We start from the raw sequence: 18,938 nt of genomic DNA, 5'->3' as shown, positions 1-18,938 counted from the left end.
TATATATATATATATATATATATATATATATATATATATATATATATATATATATATATATATATATATATATATATATATATATATTCGTGCCAAAAACATGATCGTCCAAAGTGGGACTTGAACTGCCAGTTCACTTGTAGAGGTGCACATAATAATTAATACACCTATATGAATTTTTAAGCATGGGTGCACACACATATATTTAAATAATTTTAAATAATATAATATTATTATACATGATTTAAGGAAAGGAGTACGGGTTCACGCGAACCCATACTCCTTAAGCTACATATGCCCCTGCCTATAGGTAATAGGTTCAAGCTGTGGAATCAGCCGGACATCGATACTTGTATCAGGTGCATCCTTTTCCCATACTTTGTGTCAACACAGAATACTTTGTGCATCAAGCTGTCATTTTGTTACACTGATTAGCGAATCATTATTGCATTTTAACTTGGTATAAATAAGTTATTTAATTTTTAAGTTACCATATTAGACTTGTTATAGACAATTACATGTGATTGTAACTTATTGTAAAAAAAAATTCTTTTTTTTGGTTTCCTACCCGGTGTTCGGTATTCGCATTGGAGCCCGATTATATCCGAATTCGCACCGCGTAGGGCCCCATTCGGGTGAAGCGCTCCCTACCAAGGATTTTTCCATACCCAGGGCTTGAACTCGAGACCTCTGGTTAAGGGAAGAGCAGCCACATCTGCTGCACCACATCCTTTGGTGGTAATTTATGGGAGAATTGCACATAAGTACAACTCATAGACACACATTGCAACTGAGTAGCCCAGTTATAACTTTGCAAATCTATAGCCCAAAGGTAATAGGCCCAAATCTGAAAAACCCAGCATTTTTTGACGCAACCAGCAGTTCTTGCGGTCAATGCTATTCAACATTCCTATTGTTGAGGAGAGCTTCTGTATTTATCTTCTACCAAAATCAGTGTTTTCTATTAACTTTATGAGACAATTAATAAAAATATATTTAAATATAAAAAGAGAAAGAAAAAAAAAGAATTGGTAGCTTTTTTCCCTTTGTCAGAGGCAGAGAATTTGCTAGGTTTTAATTAAATAGTTATTAAATATATAGTATATGAATATAAAAGTAGAAGAACTCGATTAAATAATTAGCAAAATATACATTCAAATATAAAGAAACAAATAAAAATAAATTTGACAGCTTTTTGCCTTGTCAACGGTATAACAGATGGTAATTCCTTCTCATAAACACATCATTGCTAGATTTCAATTTTTTATTTTTTTTCCTTCAATGGTGCCACTAATAGAGTTAGAATAAGTTAAAAACAAACAAAGGAGGTTGTCCAGCTCGAGAAAACTAAGAAAACATACAAAAATTTAATTTTGTCTTTCTACATTCTTATACACTGGTATATACATAATTATACAAAATTATACACACTTATACATATTTATCGACTTGGTATAATAGTGTATAAGAGATGTTTACATACCCATATACACTATTATGCAATATTATACATTGTTATACAAATGAATCCTATCAATGGAGCTTCACAAGTTTTCTTCTTCTTTCTTGAGCTCTTACTGAAATTTGACTTAAATCTAACTCAAATCAGCTCTAAATCACTTCAAATTTAAGCTTTGAACTCCTCTTGATGTTTCCAATCAATTAGAACAACACACAATCATGTTTTCAAGCAAACCCAATAACACCCATTTCAAAATTAATCTCAAATCTTAGATCTAAGTGTGCTTTCAAACCCAAAATCTCAGATATGGTTCAAACTTAAAGCTTCAGCCTTCAATGGATTTTTTTTTTTAATCAATCAAATTTTAAATTTGAGAAACTTGAGCTCCAATAATGGAGGTTTTATGATTATATACACTTGACCGAAGAGAATACTAAACCTAGTAGCAAGGATGAGGCAAATTTGTAACTGAACAACTTCAAATCTTGTTCAAAGATCAGCTTTGCTCTTGGAGTTGAAGTGCGCTTATATGATAAGGCAGAATACACATAAAAGAGAGAGATATTAAGAAGCTTATGTGTGTTATGAACTGTGGATAATAATGGGCTAAATGATGAAAAGATTCTTTCAGGCTATGTACAACCCGGGCCAAACAGTGTAAAGACTTCAAACCTGGGCCATTTTCAGTTAGGCTGTTGGGCCAAGTGACATTGGACATAATTCTGTCGTATTTTATTGTAACTTGTTATAACAAGTTAGTTTTTTAGTTTTTTAGGTTATAAAATTAGACTTATTATAGACAGTTACATGTGATGTGATTGTAGGTCAGTCTGGCCTGATAATTATGAGAAAAAAACACTCTACACTGTAGTACTTCATTAGACTTATTGTTCTTACATTATTTTTATTTTTTGAAGTTCTTCATTCCATGTAAATACTAATTACTGACTTTATGATTATCCATTTTCAGTGGAAGAACTAGGAATAAAAGAGCTAATGCCAGCTTATTTTGATCCAAATTTGAAACTTGAAGATTTAAAAACTGGAGTAAGCTTTGCTTCAGGAGCTTCTGGATATGACCTACTAACAGCTATTACCGCAGTAACTTCTTTATTCAATATTGTATTTATTTAGATTCAAAGTAGTTTTTACCGCTGAAAAAAAATAAACACTAACACTTTTATCATACTTTCTTGATTTTTATGTAAAATCAGACAGCGATACCATTATCAGCACAATTACTTCTTTTTCAACAATATAAGTTGAAGCTAGAGGGATTGATCGGGGAAGAAGAAGCCAACTCTATCATAAAAAACAGTCTTTTTCTAATAGTTACTGGCAGTGACGACCTTGCTAATACATATTTCACTCTCAAAATTCCACGGAAATGGCAGTACGATATTGACTCATATACTAATGTTATGGTGAATGGAGCTTCCAATTTTGTCCAAGTAAGTATATACTATATATACCTATATGCATTTTTTCTTGTCATGCATGATTATCAATTATGATTGTGAAAATAAATTTTTATAAGGAGTTCTCAATGATGACTCTCGGTCCAATCACTTAATTTGCTAGTATTGATTTTATGTTGGTTTAGGCTTTTAAAACTTTTTCCAAAGTGAGAAGTTATTGTAATTACTAATTTCATTTCATATCAAGAAAGTTGATTATGAAAGGGGAATCTTGGAGCAACGGTAAAGTTGTCTTCGTGTAATTTATAGGTCACAGATTCGAGCGTGAAATCAGCCACTGATGCTTGCATTAGGGTTAGTTGTCTATATCACAGTATCACACCCTTTTGGAGTGTGGCTCTTCCCTGAATCTTGCATGAACATGGGAATATGCTTCGTGCACCTGGTTGCACAACATATTTGCCTCTAAAAAAAAGGTGAATACATTTCTTTTATTGGTTTAGCAATCTGGTGTTCAGAACTCACTAGCTCGACTAATTTGAATTTATATTTAAAAAAAAAGACAAGTTTGATGGTTCGAACCTGACTGAGACATCTAGTTAAGGGTGAAACAACGTTTATTATTCCACCACGCCCCTATAACATTGAATTCTTATTATGGTTTTATTAGAAATTGATGTTTAGTATTTTGATTGTAGTTTTTTTTTTTTTCTTCTTAAAGGATTTGTACAATTTGGGAGCAAGAAGAATTTGGGTATTTGGGATTCCACCAATAGGTTGTTTGCCATCACAAAGACAAAAAAGTGGAGGTCTAGCTAGAGTTTGCGTCGAGGAATACAATCAAGCCGCGCAATTGGCCAACACCAAATTGGCAGCTAAAATTGATTCATTGTCCGAAATTTTGCCACAATCCGAGCTTGTTTTCATCAATATATATGATCCTCTACTTGATCTCATTGACAACCCCGACAAATATGGTAAATTAAACAAGAATTTTTCCTTAAGTTCATATTTCTAAATGAGCTTTAGTTCTACATAATATAGTACTATTTAGGGCTCGTACCATGGTAAGGGATAATTAGTTCCAGGATTAAATTTGAGACGAGTTTATCTCATGTTTGGTTGGGATAAAATCGCGGTATAACTAATTACGGGATTGTAGTGTTAGTTTATCCCTATGGAAGGGTAGGATAACAATCCCGACATAAGTTATCCCATGATAATTAATCATGGGATAACTTGTTTCCAACCAAACGACCCCTAAAAATATTACACTATCAAATCACTAAAAGATAACTACTCCCACCGCTCCAATTTATGTGAACCTGTTTGACTGGGCACGGAGTTTAAGAAAAAATGAAGATTTTTGGAATTTGTGGTGCTAAACAAGTTAAAAAAGGATCCAGAGTATTTGTGTGGTTATAAAAACTTCTCATTAGGGGTAGAATTTTAAGTTTAAGCTAAATTGTTACCAAATTTAAAAAGGGGTCATTCTTTTTGTAACGACCCAAAAAGGAAATAGGTTCACATAAATAGGAACGGAGTATATATAATTGTTATAAAATGTGGACTCGGTAACCCGAAAAATAAAGTTATTTAACAAGTCGAGAGCTATCTCAGTTAAAATCCTCTTAAGATTACTTGAGCTTTTTTGTTTTTCTTTTCCTTTTTCTTTTAAATTTGCTTATTATTGGTTGATTTTAGGTTTTGAAGAAGTAAAGAGATGTTGTTGCCGCCCAGGAAATAACAAGTTCTTACTATGCGATAACCACACTGGAACATGTGAAGATGACACGAAATATTTGTTTTGGGATGGTTATCATCTCACAGAGAAAGGTTATAGGATTTTAGTTGATCAGATTTTCAAAGAATAAATTAACACTTTATTGTAAACGTGTATTTCGATCAACATCTAGATATGTCATTTCCAGTTAATAAACATTGGACTAGGTCGAAAACAATTGCGTTAAATTTTGCTTTGTGAATGATATAGCCCCTTTATGAAGAATTAATCCAAATATCCGACCATCTAATCTCTCAAACTAATAATAGGTGGCGAATGTATAATATATATAAATATATAATTTCATATATAATATATGTATAACTGTGTGTAGTCTATGTATATCCACGACAAAAAATAAATATTGAATCTGACTGGCTATTTGTGTAACAATCTCCTCTCAGAAAATGTGTTTGTATCTACAGAACTTTGAAATCTCAGTATGTCATTGCTCTTCATTTGCATTTGGGCTAAGCATATCCCTTTTCTTAACGGGTCAATTTGTGCACAGCCCAGACAGTCCATCTAAAAGTTGGGCTCATTTGGGTTACAAATTGGCCCCAAAAAAACTGTAAAAATAGCACGGTATAGCCAGTTTTCAGACTGGTCAATCAAAAATAACCAGCGTTTACCAAGTCAATGAAAAATAGTGACTATTTTGCTGCAATAGAGACCGGTCCAGCATAATATACTGGAGTTCGGTGCACTTGTGTATGAACTCCAGCATATTATGCTGGACCGGTATACTTTGCTGGCTCCAGTATAATATACTGGAGACTGGAGCACCGGTGCTCCAAACTCCAGTATATTATACTGGACCAATATACTTGCTGGAACTCCGTTATATTATGCTGGAGTTCTAGTGTACTTATGCTGGAACTCCATCATATTATGCTGGAGTTCCAGCATACTTATTCTGGAACTCCAGTATAATATGCTGGAGTTCAAGTATACTTATGCTGGAACTCCAGCATAATATAGTGGAGTATTTTTCGGGTTTTAAATAGTGTTTTCGCTCAGATTTATCTTTATATAAAAAGTGGCTAAATTTCGATTACTTTTAAAATTGGGCTATTTTTGAACGACCAGTTGTAAATCTGGCTATTTTTAAAATTTACCCAAAAAAACTTGTCAAAATATTTGTTTAAAAAAATAAAACTTTTTCCTATTTGATATGTTTGGTATAGTCATAATAAAGAAAAAAAATTATCAGTTTTGTTTGAAAATTGAATAAATTATTAATATTTTTTCAGAGTTGGACAGGTTTTTATCCATTGTTTAGCTCATGTCAAACCAAGTAATCTTTGATAGTTATATAAACTCAACCTATATATTTTGATCCGTCTAAATCCAGTTCAACTCGTCTATTAACACCCTAAATTGTCAAGCAACCTAAATATTAAGTTACTTTCACCAAAATCGCATGGGTACACTCAAATTGCCTGATCGTATAGTTGGCTATATATCCATCAATTCAATTAGGTATAAAGCTGCCAAAATGTGAACAAAAAAAGTCACATAAATATTTGAAGTTGTCTAATCAGGCAATCGCTAGTCTCATGCCAACTTATGCTCTAATTACATATATGTAAAACATGTCATCTACAGTGAAAACAAAAGAACAACTTTAAACTCATTGGTCCTGTAAGTTTAGGGAGATAAAATAAATTTACCATATTATCATATGATAAAATCAACTCTTTCTCAATAGAATACAACTTAATCTTTATGAGAAGAGGTAACATTAAACACTATGTCCAAATATTCAAATTTCGGTTACTCCAATGGATGTGGTGGAATGGCATTCCTCCATCCGTTAAGTCTCGTGTTTGAACTCTGAGAATAAATTTGTTTTAGCATAAAATATTTTTCCTATGTGCCACGAATTTGAACTTGTCCGATAAGTGGGTTTCGGATACTAAATGCTTAAAATAAAAACAAAGAAAATGTATCTTTAACATAGTCTTTTGAAGCCTTCGATTATGATCACCTACCATAACTGACGTGTTAGGTATTAAACCTCCTATAAATCAATACATTTTTCGCCCAATACTTCTTTAATTAATAAAGGATTTTCGACAAAAATCTCCTACAAAATCCAGTTTTTGCTGCGATTTTCCTTTCTCATTATGACATCATCTCCACTTCTTTCAACAATAGCCAAGAGGTTAGTATCGTGTTTAACATCCCTCTCTATTGTACCAATTGAACCTAATAATGCGAATTTCATATGACATTTTTTAGACCATAAATTTTGAATATACGTTTTTATTCCTTTCTCAAATTTCATACTCAATCAAATATTATCACCTTAAATGGTTGAAGTGAGTAATATTTCCTCCTTAAATGAAAAGATAACTTAAAATAGACCACGGAACTATGATTAAAAAAATTATGGGCTTGTCTGTCCATAAAAAAAAAAAAAAAAAAAATTCTTCCTTTTTTCAAAAAAAAAAATAAAAATAAAAAACGTGTTTATCCATGAAAATATGTAAGTTTTTGAAAAAATTTCAAAAATGAGTTTTTCGGGAAAACTTTTTTCTCACTCACCAAACTGCAACATGCGTGTCCAAATATAATTTCATTTTTCAACTCAAACTCCAAATACTATTTTTATATCCAAACACCTACTAATTAAGCTGCTTACTTACACATTTTATTGTGAAGGTTGGAGGGAAAGTAGCATTGATAACTGGAGGAGCCAGTGGAATCGGCGAAGGAATTGCTACGCTCTTCTATGAGCATGGCGCCAAAGTCGCCATTGCTGACGTCCAAGAGGAAATTGGCCAGTCACTGAGTTCCACACTATGCAACTCCATTTATATTCATTGTGATGTTACAAACGAAGAGGATGTCCAAAATGCTGTCAACAAAACTGTATCTGATTTCGGAAAACTTGACGTTATGATCTGCAGTGCTGGCATAGGTGGCGAGAATAAACCGCGAATTATCGACAATGACAAGGCGGATTTTGAGCGAGTTATTAACATCAACTTGACCGGAGTTTTCCTGTGCATGAAGCATGCCGCCAGAGTCATGGTCCTGTTAATTAGATTTTTGTTTAAATATAAATATTAAATAAAATATTTTTTAAATTAAAATTTGTGTCTTAAAAAAAGAGATAATTTTATCCATAGTCATTGAACTTTTGTGTTTGTTACCCAAAAGTTACTTTTTTTTTGTTACGTAAAAATCATTCAACTTTGTGTTCATTACAAAAAAAGTCACTTTTCTTTCTTTTGTTACACAAAAATCATTTTACTTTGTTCTAGTTATAGACTTTTCAAGGGCATAATAGACTTTTCAAGTAAAAATGTGACTTTTGTGATAACTAGAACAAAGTAAAATAAGTTTTGTGTAACAAAAGAAAGAAAAGTGACTTTTGTGTAATGAACACAAAGTTGAATGATTTTACGTAAAAAAAAAAAAAAATGACTTTTGGCTAACAAACACAAAAGTTCAATATAATGACCATAAATAATATTATCTCTTAAAAAAAGGATGCATATTTTCATCTTAAGTTGGTTTTTCTTGGCTATGATTTTTTGTTTACTGACCTTCTAGTCTTGTCTTTTCCTCCAGAAATTCTCTTTTTCTTCTTAAAATTCTGCGTCTGAAAATTAACAAATGTTCTTGCTTTCTTAAGAAGAGTTTCTCCACTATTTGTTTAGTGCAGAAGCTACTTTTTTCCAGAAAAGAATTGAAAATACTGTTTGTTTACGGAATATAATCAGTTTTTGAAAAGAAAAGAAAAAATCAAGTTCCCAAAATATGGTTTAAGAAAGTTTTTTTGGTGAAAATAATTCTTCTACTCACAAAACTTCAAGTGTTTTAAATAAAATGCATGTTCAAACACAACTTCAACTTCCAAAAATTATTTTTAAACACAACTTCAAAAACTCTTTTTTCAAATTTCAACCAAATCTTTGTCCAATCGCTAGCTTAAAGATTTGTCATCTTCACTAATTCTTTTTTTGCATATATATCTCATAGCAATCTCGTGAGGGAGTATTTCCCACATAATTCCCGAGGGAACTGTTTACCACAGATTTCCGCCGGAAATTCCATATTACTACAGCGTTCCAACTAGTAGTGAAGCCAAAAAATTGTATTGCATATAAATATAAATATCTTTTTTATGTATATATATAACTTGTTGAATCCCCTTTAAAAAAAACTTTAAGTGTAGCATTTTTTTTTAATCCCCTTTATTATAATTTTGGGCTCCAGTCCACCACTATTTCGATATAAACGTCCATGGAATTCTAGCAGTGAGAACTGAGAAGCATTAAATTATTTGTGTTAATTCTCATTCATATTTTGCAACAGGAAGCAGTTTTTATAACAGCCCACTCAATTACTCAAATTAAAAATAGCAAACAAATGCATAATATATGTATATTTTATGTATAATCTAGATATACAGGCTAGAAAAAGTAAACAGTAAAACTGGCCGGCTGTTTGTGTAAATTATTTGTGTTAATTCTTCATTCATATTTTGCAACAGGTCCCAGCAAAACAGGGCTGCATCATTTCCATGGCAAGCATAAGCTCTGTAGTTGGTGCTGCTGCATCACACGCTTATACCAGCTCCAAACACGCCGTGTTAGGTCTCACAAAAAACTTGTCAGTTGAATTGGGCCAATTCGGAATAAGGGTCAATTGTTTGTCTCCTTATGCTATGGTTACGCCTTTGGCCACGAAATTTATTGGAATAGCTGATCCTCATAAATTTGAAAACACTACGCATACGGCTGGGAATCTTAAAGGAGTAACGCTTAGAGTTGATGATGTTGCAAAAGCTGCTCTTTTCTTGGCAACTGATGATGCTAAATATATTAGCGGTCATAATCTCTTAATTGATGGTGGATTTAGCGTCTTTAATCCCTCTCTTGGGATGTTTAAATATCCAGAATCAACTTGATTATATATTATTGAGCAATGTTTGTTATCTTACATTTACAAAATATTAATTAATAAACAATGAAAGTTGGTTGAAGTTTATTAAGGGTCAATTGGTTTTTTGGCTCTTTACAAACTTGTTTTTAGTTTTATTGGCCTTACCTCTTTTTTACACAGGTAAGATTTACTTTTACACGTAAGAGTTTTTTTTTTTTTTTTTACACATAAGAGATCTGAAAGGTTATTTTCTTAAATTCAAAATTGTAAAGGGGATGATGTACAAATAACATGTTTTTTAATTAAACTAATGGAGTATTACATATATATAGTAGTACGTATTGGTATTTATGTTGACATTTCTTATTGAAAGAAAAATAAATTTATGTTTAATAAAGTAGTCGGTATTCAAAGCTCTTTGTATTTACTGTATAAGTTTTAATAGCTGCTTCCATATATTCTATACGATACTAACAGCAATTTCTGTTGCTAAACAGCAAAATCAGTTGCTAATCCTATTTAGCGATGAATTAGCGATAGATTATAAAAATATTTTGTTAAGAGCGATTTAGCGACGAAGTTCCTAGCTAATTCTAAATTTTTTTTTGTAGTGATAATATTGAAATACATAAACGTAACCTATAGAATAACTTCAGAGAGATACAAAGAAAATAAATAGTGGCAAAGGAGCGGACTGGATTAATTGGTACATAAACCTTTAAAAAAGTCGAAGCTATCTTATATAATAGGTCAAAATACGCTAAAAGTGTAAGAAAATTTTTGCACCGTTAGTGCATATAATATAAACTATAGTATATCATTAAAAATTAAAATGCCTGCAATCAGAAAGGAATTACGAAGCTCTGACTTCTGAGCAACTTAGCCCATATCATTCATTCAATACAAATATTTATGTATTTCGGGTATTGGTTGAAGAAGTCTGTTTGCACATGGTTTACTCTGTTTGTCGCACTTTAATGCTACTGTAGTAATCATTCAATCAAGTAAACTTTATTTGAAAAAGATTAAGAATTAAAAAATAGCAGACCGGCACAAGGTATCCCATGTTCACTCAAGGTCCGGGGAAAGTCGCACCTCATGAAGCGGTGTGATGTAAATAGCATATTCTAATGCAAGCATTAGTGGCTGCTTCTACGGCTCAAACCCGTGATCTGACGACTTTACCATTACTCCAAGGCTCCCTTCAAAAAGATTAAAAATTAAAAAATAGCAGCCCGGCACAAGGTATTCTATATTCACTCAGGGTCCGGGGAAGGGCCGCACCTCAAGGGGTGTGATATAGACAGCCTACCCAAATGCAAGCATTATAAGTGGCTGCTTCCAGGCTCGAACCCGTGACCTACAAGTCACACGAAGACAACTTCGCCATTGCTCCAAGGCGCCCTTCAAAAAAATTAAAAATTAAAAAATAGCAGCCCGGCACTATAAACACTCAAGAATATGATGGAAAACTGTATGTGTATTGAATGCCAAGCTCAGTTTAAATACAAGTCTTCCTAAGAGTACTCCTTGAATTAGGAGACTTATTGAAATCAAAACACTATCTAAAGCTAACTAACTGAATGATAAGTATGAACTAAAAGGATAACTCTAAATCTATATCTAATCTAAGGACAAGCATGAAAGCTAATAACTAATCCAAAACAACTAGGTACAACTGTTGTTCCAACACTCCCCCTCAAGTTATGCGATGTGTAACTAAGCCTAACTTGAACAAATTTCGGTCAAAGGTGGTTTGGCAAGTGGCTTGGTGAGCGTATCAGCTAGTTGGTCAGCAGAATGAACATGAACAACTTGAACCCCCTTCTGTTGAACATGGTTGCGCACAAAGTGAAAGTCCACCTCAACATGCTTCATGCGACTATGAAGGCCTGGATTCTCGCTTAGGTAAGTGACACCAATGTTGTCACGGTAGATTGTGGGAGTATCTTTGATAGGAAGCTTCATCTCAAGCAATAGGTTTTTCACCCATAACAGTTCAGCAAGAGCGTTGGCAACAGCTCTATATTCAGCTTCAGTTGATGAGCAAGCGACAGTTTTCTGCTTTTTTGAAGACCAACTGATGGGGTTACGATCAAGAAATAGAATATAGCCAGATGTGGAGGATCTGTCAGTGAGATCTCCAGCCCAGTCGGCATCAGAATACATGTGCAGATTAAAATCACAATTTGGGGATACACAGAGGCCAAACTGGATTGTACCACGAAGATACCTGAGAACACGTTTCACAGCTTTCTAATGTAGGTCTGATGGTGATTGCATAAATTGGGACAGTTTATTGACCGCATAGGAAATGTCTGGCCTTATAAAGGACAGATATTAAAGTCTGCCTAGGACTCGGCAATAGCGAGTTGCATCTGTAAGGTCAGCCCCATCATTGAGTTTGAGTAAGTCGGAGTTACTCATTGGTGTTTTAGCACTTTTACAATCAGACATCAATTCTGCACTTAGAATTTCATTGATATAATTTACTTGAGATAGAATAATGTCATCTGAACAGCGAATCACCTCAACACCAAGAAAGTAATGAAGGTTTCCCAAATCTTTAATTGAGAAGCGAGAAGCAATTATGGCCGTGCATAAGCATGGAGAACTGAGCTTTCCAAGTGACAAAATTGTGACTGCCACTAAGTTTGATAGGTAGTTGGGAAGCAGGGTTGAATTGGATGATGGTTGTGGTGCCGTTAGTGTTGTCGGCTGTTAGAATAGTCATGTAAATAGGAGTAAATAAATAACCCTAATCCAATATATATTAAGAGTAGGACATGTTATGTGTGTGTATATATATAGGGCTCATTGTAACATATGTCAATACATCAATAATATATTTTCTCCCGTGCATTCTCACATGGTATCAGAGCAATTGTGAGAGATTTATCGCTGTGCATAAATTCCAACGATTCCGGGAAGAGAAATCAGTCACCGGAACCCTTTTTTCCGGCGACTTTTTCAAGCCTGTTTGCGTCTGCTTTGTCTCTGTCAGTGTTGTGCAAAATCCAACACTACCACAAGAGTCGCCGCTGTCCGGCGACCAAACCCCACAAAAAATCTCCGGCAAACAGTACCCCACGCGCCTCCACGCGCCACCAGAAGCTCACGCGCGTGAGCCCACGCGCCGGCGCGTGCACCACTTTCCGGCCATTTTTTGACGAAGTTCCTTCAGGGCAGTTGGATCGCCCTCAAATTCCGAGCCTACCCATAATTTTATTTTTCAATTCCGACCACTTTGAGTTTTTCCGGCGACTACACTGATTTTTCCGGCAGCTACAGTACTTTTCCGGCAAACACAGTGTTTTCTTCATCTGTTTCAGAGAATTTTTAGTTGATTCTTTTTGTTATTTGGTGATAATCCAACCATGTCTTTGGGAGTCGATGCTTTCGGGTCTAGAAACCCGGGTTCTGGCAGTTCCGGTGTTATGATTACCTCAGAACCTTTAATGGGAGGTTCAAACTACTTAGATTGGGCTTCATCTGTCGAGTTGTGGGGTAAAGGTCAAGGAGTTCAAGATCATTTAACAAAAAAGGCTAGCGAAGGTGATGAAAAGGCCAAAACACAGTGGACAATCGGGCATCTCATACTATGGAGAATAGACGAGGAGGAGGTCGTTTTGGAAGATCTAGACCCAAGTGCTCTTATTGTCATAAACTTGGACACACTCGTGATGTATGCCATTCTTTACATGGCCGCCCAACCAAAAATGCTTATGTTGCTCAGACTGAGACTACAGGTAACCAGGGATTTTCTTTATCTGAAGGGGAGTATAATGAGTTCCTTCAGTATCGAGCAAGTAAGCAGACATCTCCACAAGTAACTTCTGTTGCTCAGACTAATACTTCTGTTGCTGGTAATTCTTTTGCTTGTGTTTCCCAGTCTAGTCCTCCTGGACAATGGGTTGTGGACTCAGCCGCTTCTGATCATATCTCTGGTAATAAATCACTTTTGTCAAATATTGCGTATTCACAGTCTCTTCCCACTGTTACTTTAGCCAATGGGTCTCAAACCAAAGCAAAAGGAGTTGGACAAGCGAATCCCCTACCCTCTGTCACTCTAGATTCCGTTCTCTATGTCCCTGGCTGTCCTTTTAATCTTGCATCTGTTAGTCGTTTGACTCGTGCCCTCCATTGTGGTATATATTTTATTGATGATTCTTTTATTATGCAGGACCGCAGTACAGGGCAGACGATTGGAACAGGACTTGAATCAGAAGGGCTTTACTACCTTAACTCCCTAAAATCCTCCGAGGCATGTCTAGTTACAGATCCTCCGGACCTAATTCATAGACGTTTAGGACATCCAAGCTTATCCAAGCTTCAGAAGATGGTGCCTGGTTTGTCTAGTTTATCCACATTAGAGTGTGAGTCATGTCTGTCACACCTCCTTTTTCCTACACCTGTGAGGGTGTAAAGGAGTTTTTCCAATTAAAGGACAATCGGAACTGGATTTATTATTGATATTCAGAGTCGCCACTTGGGAGATTAATGGTGTCCCAAGTCACCGGTTGAATCCCGATCCGAGGCAATTATGACTCTGTTAACAGTCCGCGAACCAGAACTCCGAGTAAGGAATTCTGTTAACCCGGGAGAAGATGTTAGGCATTCCCGGATTCCGTGGTTCTAGCACGGTCGCTCAACTGTTGTATTTGCTTTTATCTGATTTTAAAACATATTCTAACCTATGTGCCTTTTATTTTAACCTCTTTTATTTTATGTCTTTTAATAAGAATTGCAACGTCGTGAAAATGTATCGCGAACCACGTCACACCAGTGCACCCGTGGCTTTTGACGCATTTCGACTTCGTTGAGATTTAGATTTGGGTCACATAAATGTGCACCCGCATTCAGGAAGGTAATATTATTAAAATACGCGCCTAAAGCAATTACGCTTTTATTATCTTTGGGGAAAACCGTGGAATTCGCTAAACGGTTCACCCGAATTCTAAGTATTTTTTTATAGCATTTATTGAGGGCCCCGCAATTTATATTTTTATTTGGCGAGGCTCGTCTCATCATTTATTTAAAGGTCAATCCTAAAACGGCTATGATTTTCTATTGGGCTTCGTCTCTATCAATAGAAGAAAAGTCCTATTTTAACATTGTTTAAGAATTATTGTGCTTGGGTCCAAGTGCCCTCATGAAAACAGATCCTTATCATGTTGGGCCTTGCAAGCAACCCTCATAAAAAAAATTATTAATCAAATATGCCCAAAGGGCAAGCCAATTATGGGCCTGGACTGAAAGGGGTAATTGCAGACAGCCGTTTGGGCCTGGCAGTCGAGCCCAGTAAGGCACATTCCCTTGACCACTTATAGTTTAACTCAGTCAATAGACGTTCTGAAATTCAAGCCCATTCAGTTGTGAGAATTCAGCCTAAACAATCACTAATGACAATGCAATTTAACAAGGGAATTTGTTAATTCAGTTATTTGCAGTTTCCTGATTTTATATGGAAGCTATATGTGATTACTAAAAAATGAAAAAATTTGAAACCTGAATCACAGAATCAAATACATTTACAAATACACACACTGACTAATAATCTGACTGTATCGTTTTTGCATCAACATGCTGAAACTTAGAAACTACTTGACTACAATGAGATTTAAACAATCAACTCCAACTTTGTTAAATCTATTTGTACTACATCTGTTATACTAAAGTGTGAAATGGTCCAAACCATCCGAAACAGTCCAAAATAACAGTCCAGTCTTAATTACAAACCATGATCTACTGAAATTCATGAGATTACATGAGATATAACACAAAATTATTAGGAACTATGCTGCATTTCACTCATCTCCACAAACTCGTAAGCTACATTGAAGCAGTTTCAAAATGTGTACCTGAGAATTGAATCACAACAGAAGAATAGGAGATCAGCAACTGAATAATAGGCAACAGCATACTGATGCTTAGCACAGCTCAGAAAATACACCGGCAGTCCAGAAAGGATTTCAAAAACCAGCAGATTCAAGAACAATTTCGAAAACCAGCTTGAACACACCCACATAAACTCAAAGTCAATTTGAATAAACCCAGAACCACTCGAAAAACCAATCAGTAAACCTCAAAGGAACCTCAGCAATCAGAAGAGCAGAGAGTTGATCAAAATTAACCAAAGATCAATGTAACAATGCTTATTTTTTATTTTTGTTGCATTTTTGTTATTTTGTTTTACCTAAGAACTGAAAGAAGATTTTGATCTCAGATTTGAATTCTCAGATCTGAAACTTGAAGAGTGATTTTTGGGGGGGAATTTTTTTGGGGTTCAAAAACTTCTGAATCAAGGCATTATACACTGCCTTTTATAGGCAGAATTTTGGAAATGCTTCAGATTTTCAGTTGCCTTTTAGTCCCTCTTTATTTACTCATTTAGTCTCTTGTTTTCTGACTTGTTACACAAGTAACTACACCTATTTTATTGAAATCTATACTAAAGTCCATCCTAGAAGGTTCTATACCCATTACAATTCCTATTCTATCCTTACCTTGGTTCTAATTTTACCAATCTTAATGAAACTACCCTTTTCCATGCCTAAACTACCCTTTGAACCCTCTTGGAATTACTGAGCTAAACCAGACCATTCCCCTATTACCCTAGTAACTGGTCAAGGACTAACCATGGTTAAACAAGATCCTATCCTATTCAGCTATAACTAGACCAAACTAAACTAAACCTAACAGCTAATTAATACTAGACACTGAATTAAAGCATTACCAATGATAATTACTGATTAAACTAGACTAAACTGACTAGACTAACTGAAATTAACAAATCAAACATTAGAACAAAAATTAAAATCAACAAAGCCTAAACAGAATCGGCTAAGATGGCTAATAAAGAATTAAGGATTATAACAATGAACCATAAACTGAAACCAAACATTTAGCAAGATGGATTCAAAACTAGAACCTAAAATTAGCAAGACAGGATTAAACCAACCAAACAAAATTAAACTAAAGCTAAGAACAATTACAAGAGCAAGATGAAGCACATACTGAACAGAATCGAACAAAAACTTACTAATTTTGAGCATTTGGCTGACTATGGGGCGAACTCTGACCAGCTATTGTTGTTTGAATCCTCCGAGATTCTTGACACGTAACATCCCTAATCGTGTGTTTTCAAAAGAAAACACGTGATTAGGGAAATTACGGTCCAAAATCCCCAAGATTTCTGAGTTAGGGTTCTGCCGGAATTTGGGATTTAGAGTTTGTAATGTTCCGGGCGGATTCGAGACAAGTGGCTATGGGGGTTGGGTAGAGGAGGTTCGGACGGTTCTGTGGTGTGAATTTGGGTTGATTTGGGACAACTGATGTCATGGCCGGAAAACTTTAAACCGTTATTCGAAGGGTTCAGCGTTGATTCGAGGGACGGGGTTTGGGGAATTAGGTAGAGGGGACTCAGATGAACCCTAGGGTGTTAATTTGGGACTATTTGGCATACTTTGGGTCTTGGCCGGAGAATCTGTGATCTAATATTTGACCCTTTTGGCCGGGATTTGAAGGAGATCATTTGCATATTTGGAAAGAGGGTGAAAAGGGGAAGCTGGGGTGTTATTTTGGTGAAGTTTGGAGATTTTCCGCCGCCGTGGGCGATTTCCGGCGGCGGAACACGGCGGGGGAACGGTGGAGGCGTGGTGGGGAAGGGCGGCGTTACAGGGAGTGGTTGTACGAGGAGGGAGAGAAATGTTTAGGGTTTTGAGTTAATTTTCGGACAGTTTTATTGAAATGGTTTGGGTTGATGAGGGCCATAGGATCATGGGGAATGGGTGGCCAGGATGGACTGACGCCAAACGGCGTCGTTTTAGTTCTGCCTGGCCGGACCGGACCAAGACCTTTGGGCTGGGAAATGGTTATTTGGAAAGGGTCTTGGGCTGGGGCTGGCATGGAAATGGCCCAGTTCGGTCCTCTTATTAAGACATCTCTCTTTTCTCTCTCTTTTTTTTTTAATTTTAATTTCTTTTGTTTTCTCCCTTTTTATTTCTTTTATTTATTTTATATTTTCCTGATTTTATAAAAATACAAAAAATTAAAATGAAACCTAATTTATTTTCAAAATTAAGCTAATTGATGCCTAAAATTGTTTAAAACTTATTTCGTGACAATTTCAACAATTAACAATTAAAAATGCAAAAGCGGACTATTTTTGTTATTTTCTTTATATTTTGTTCTAAAAATAATGTGACTACTAAATAATCCTAAAATATGAAATTAGATCCTAAATGCAAGTGCCAAGTGTATTTTTAATATTTTTATATGAATTAAAATGCACAAGTAAAAATGCAAACAATTAGCAAAAAATAACACAAAATTCACAAAATTGTAAAATAATGAAAGAAAAATCCTTTTGTTTGAATCTTTGGGAGTCATTCACTTAGGGAAAAAATCACGTGCTCACAGCTGCCCCTCTTTGCCCGGAAACACGAAGAGTTTTCGTGCAAAGAGAAGTGAGCAAATACGAGCAATTTTTGCCTGCTTGAATACTCCGTGTGAAGCAATTTTGAAAACCGTCTGACCGCGCCCTGCTTCAAAGGTTGCCTACATATCCTGGGCTAAACAGGAATCAGATCAGTGTAGTTCGGGAGGGTTTGGTAGCTGGGACTACCAGGAGCTGTGATTTCACTGCTGTTGCTGTTGCTACTGCTCGCTGACCTCCTTATTACACCGTGTTAAAATAAAATAAAAAAAACTAGCCTAAGCTATGATCTACGAATTACAAGAGAGTCCTATCTATGTCTTCTAACTTGTTCTTGTGTTGCCTTGAATTTGTGTCTTGTAATCTTCCGATGGTATTCCTGTTGTTGTCTTGCATTGTGGTCAGCGATATTGCTGCCATTCCTCTGAATGATGCTGGATTACTTGAAACATGTGTCCACTTTCCAGGTGGGCTCCTGACTGCAGATGCTTAAAAAGTATTCCCTTGTTCTCCAGGCGGGCTCCTGATTGCTGAAATTTGAAATATTCCCTTGTTCTCCAGGTGGGCTCCTGATTGCTAAAATCTGAACATGAATGCCTCTGTTCTCCAGGCGGGCTCCTGATTGCTAAAGCTTTGAATGAATGACTCTGTTCTTCCAGGCGGGGCTCCTGATTGCTAAAACTTGAAACAAATGCCTCTGTTCTTCAGGCAGGCTCCTGATTGCTAATAACTTGAAAAATAAATGCCTCTGTTCTCCAGGCGGGCTCCTGATTTCAAAATAGACAAACAACAAAAGAAAAGAATTTTCTGCCCCAGTTTGGTGGCCGGGCGCATCATGTTACCAAACGCTACTAAAAATTTGGAAACTAAAATTTGAATTGTACTTCCCTTGTTCTCCAGGTGGGCGCCTGATTGCTGCAATTTGAAAACTGTATTCCC

General features: G+C 35.5%; 2 protein-coding genes across 2 annotated transcripts in view; both read left to right on the top strand.

The window, feature by feature from the left end:
• LOC109242646 (GDSL esterase/lipase EXL3-like) overlaps window positions 1-4,838 on the top strand; it is a 5,472-nt gene extending 634 nt beyond the window's left edge. The window contains exons 2-5 of the mRNA XM_019409480.1: window positions 2,433-2,563; window positions 2,677-2,913; window positions 3,602-3,857; window positions 4,585-4,838. Of these exons, the coding sequence (XP_019265025.1) occupies window positions 2,433-2,563; window positions 2,677-2,913; window positions 3,602-3,857; window positions 4,585-4,754 (794 nt within the window). The 3' untranslated portion in view covers window positions 4,755-4,838. The remainder of the gene's footprint in view (window positions 1-2,432; window positions 2,564-2,676; window positions 2,914-3,601; window positions 3,858-4,584) is intronic.
• A 1,879-nt stretch (window positions 4,839-6,717) lies between these two features.
• LOC109242645 (secoisolariciresinol dehydrogenase-like) lies at window positions 6,718-9,678 on the top strand. The gene is made up of 3 exons (XM_019409478.1): window positions 6,718-6,830; window positions 7,331-7,702; window positions 9,171-9,678. The coding sequence occupies exons 2-3, from the start codon at window positions 7,568-7,570 to the stop codon at window positions 9,585-9,587; spliced, it is 552 nt and encodes a 183-aa protein (XP_019265023.1). The 5' UTR covers window positions 6,718-6,830; window positions 7,331-7,567; the 3' UTR covers window positions 9,588-9,678.
• Window positions 9,679-18,938: the final 9,260 nt, after the last annotated feature.

The sequence above is a fragment of the Nicotiana attenuata genome, unplaced genomic scaffold (assembly GCF_001879085.1).
Source record: "Nicotiana attenuata strain UT unplaced genomic scaffold, NIATTr2, whole genome shotgun sequence".
Taxonomy (NCBI): domain Eukaryota; kingdom Viridiplantae; phylum Streptophyta; class Magnoliopsida; order Solanales; family Solanaceae; genus Nicotiana; species Nicotiana attenuata.
This window is presented reverse-complemented; position numbering and strand designations above follow the sequence as displayed.

Bases quoted from the DNA above. Each gene is read 5' to 3' on its own strand.
- LOC109242645 (XM_019409478.1), top strand. From the start codon at position 7,568: ATGATCTGCAGTGCTGGCATAGGTGGCGAGAATAAACCGCGAATTATC. The intron at 7,703-9,170 runs GTCCTGTTAATT...ATTTTGCAACAG, and splicing joins AGCATGCCGCCAGAGTCATG to GTCCCAGCAAAACAGGGCTG.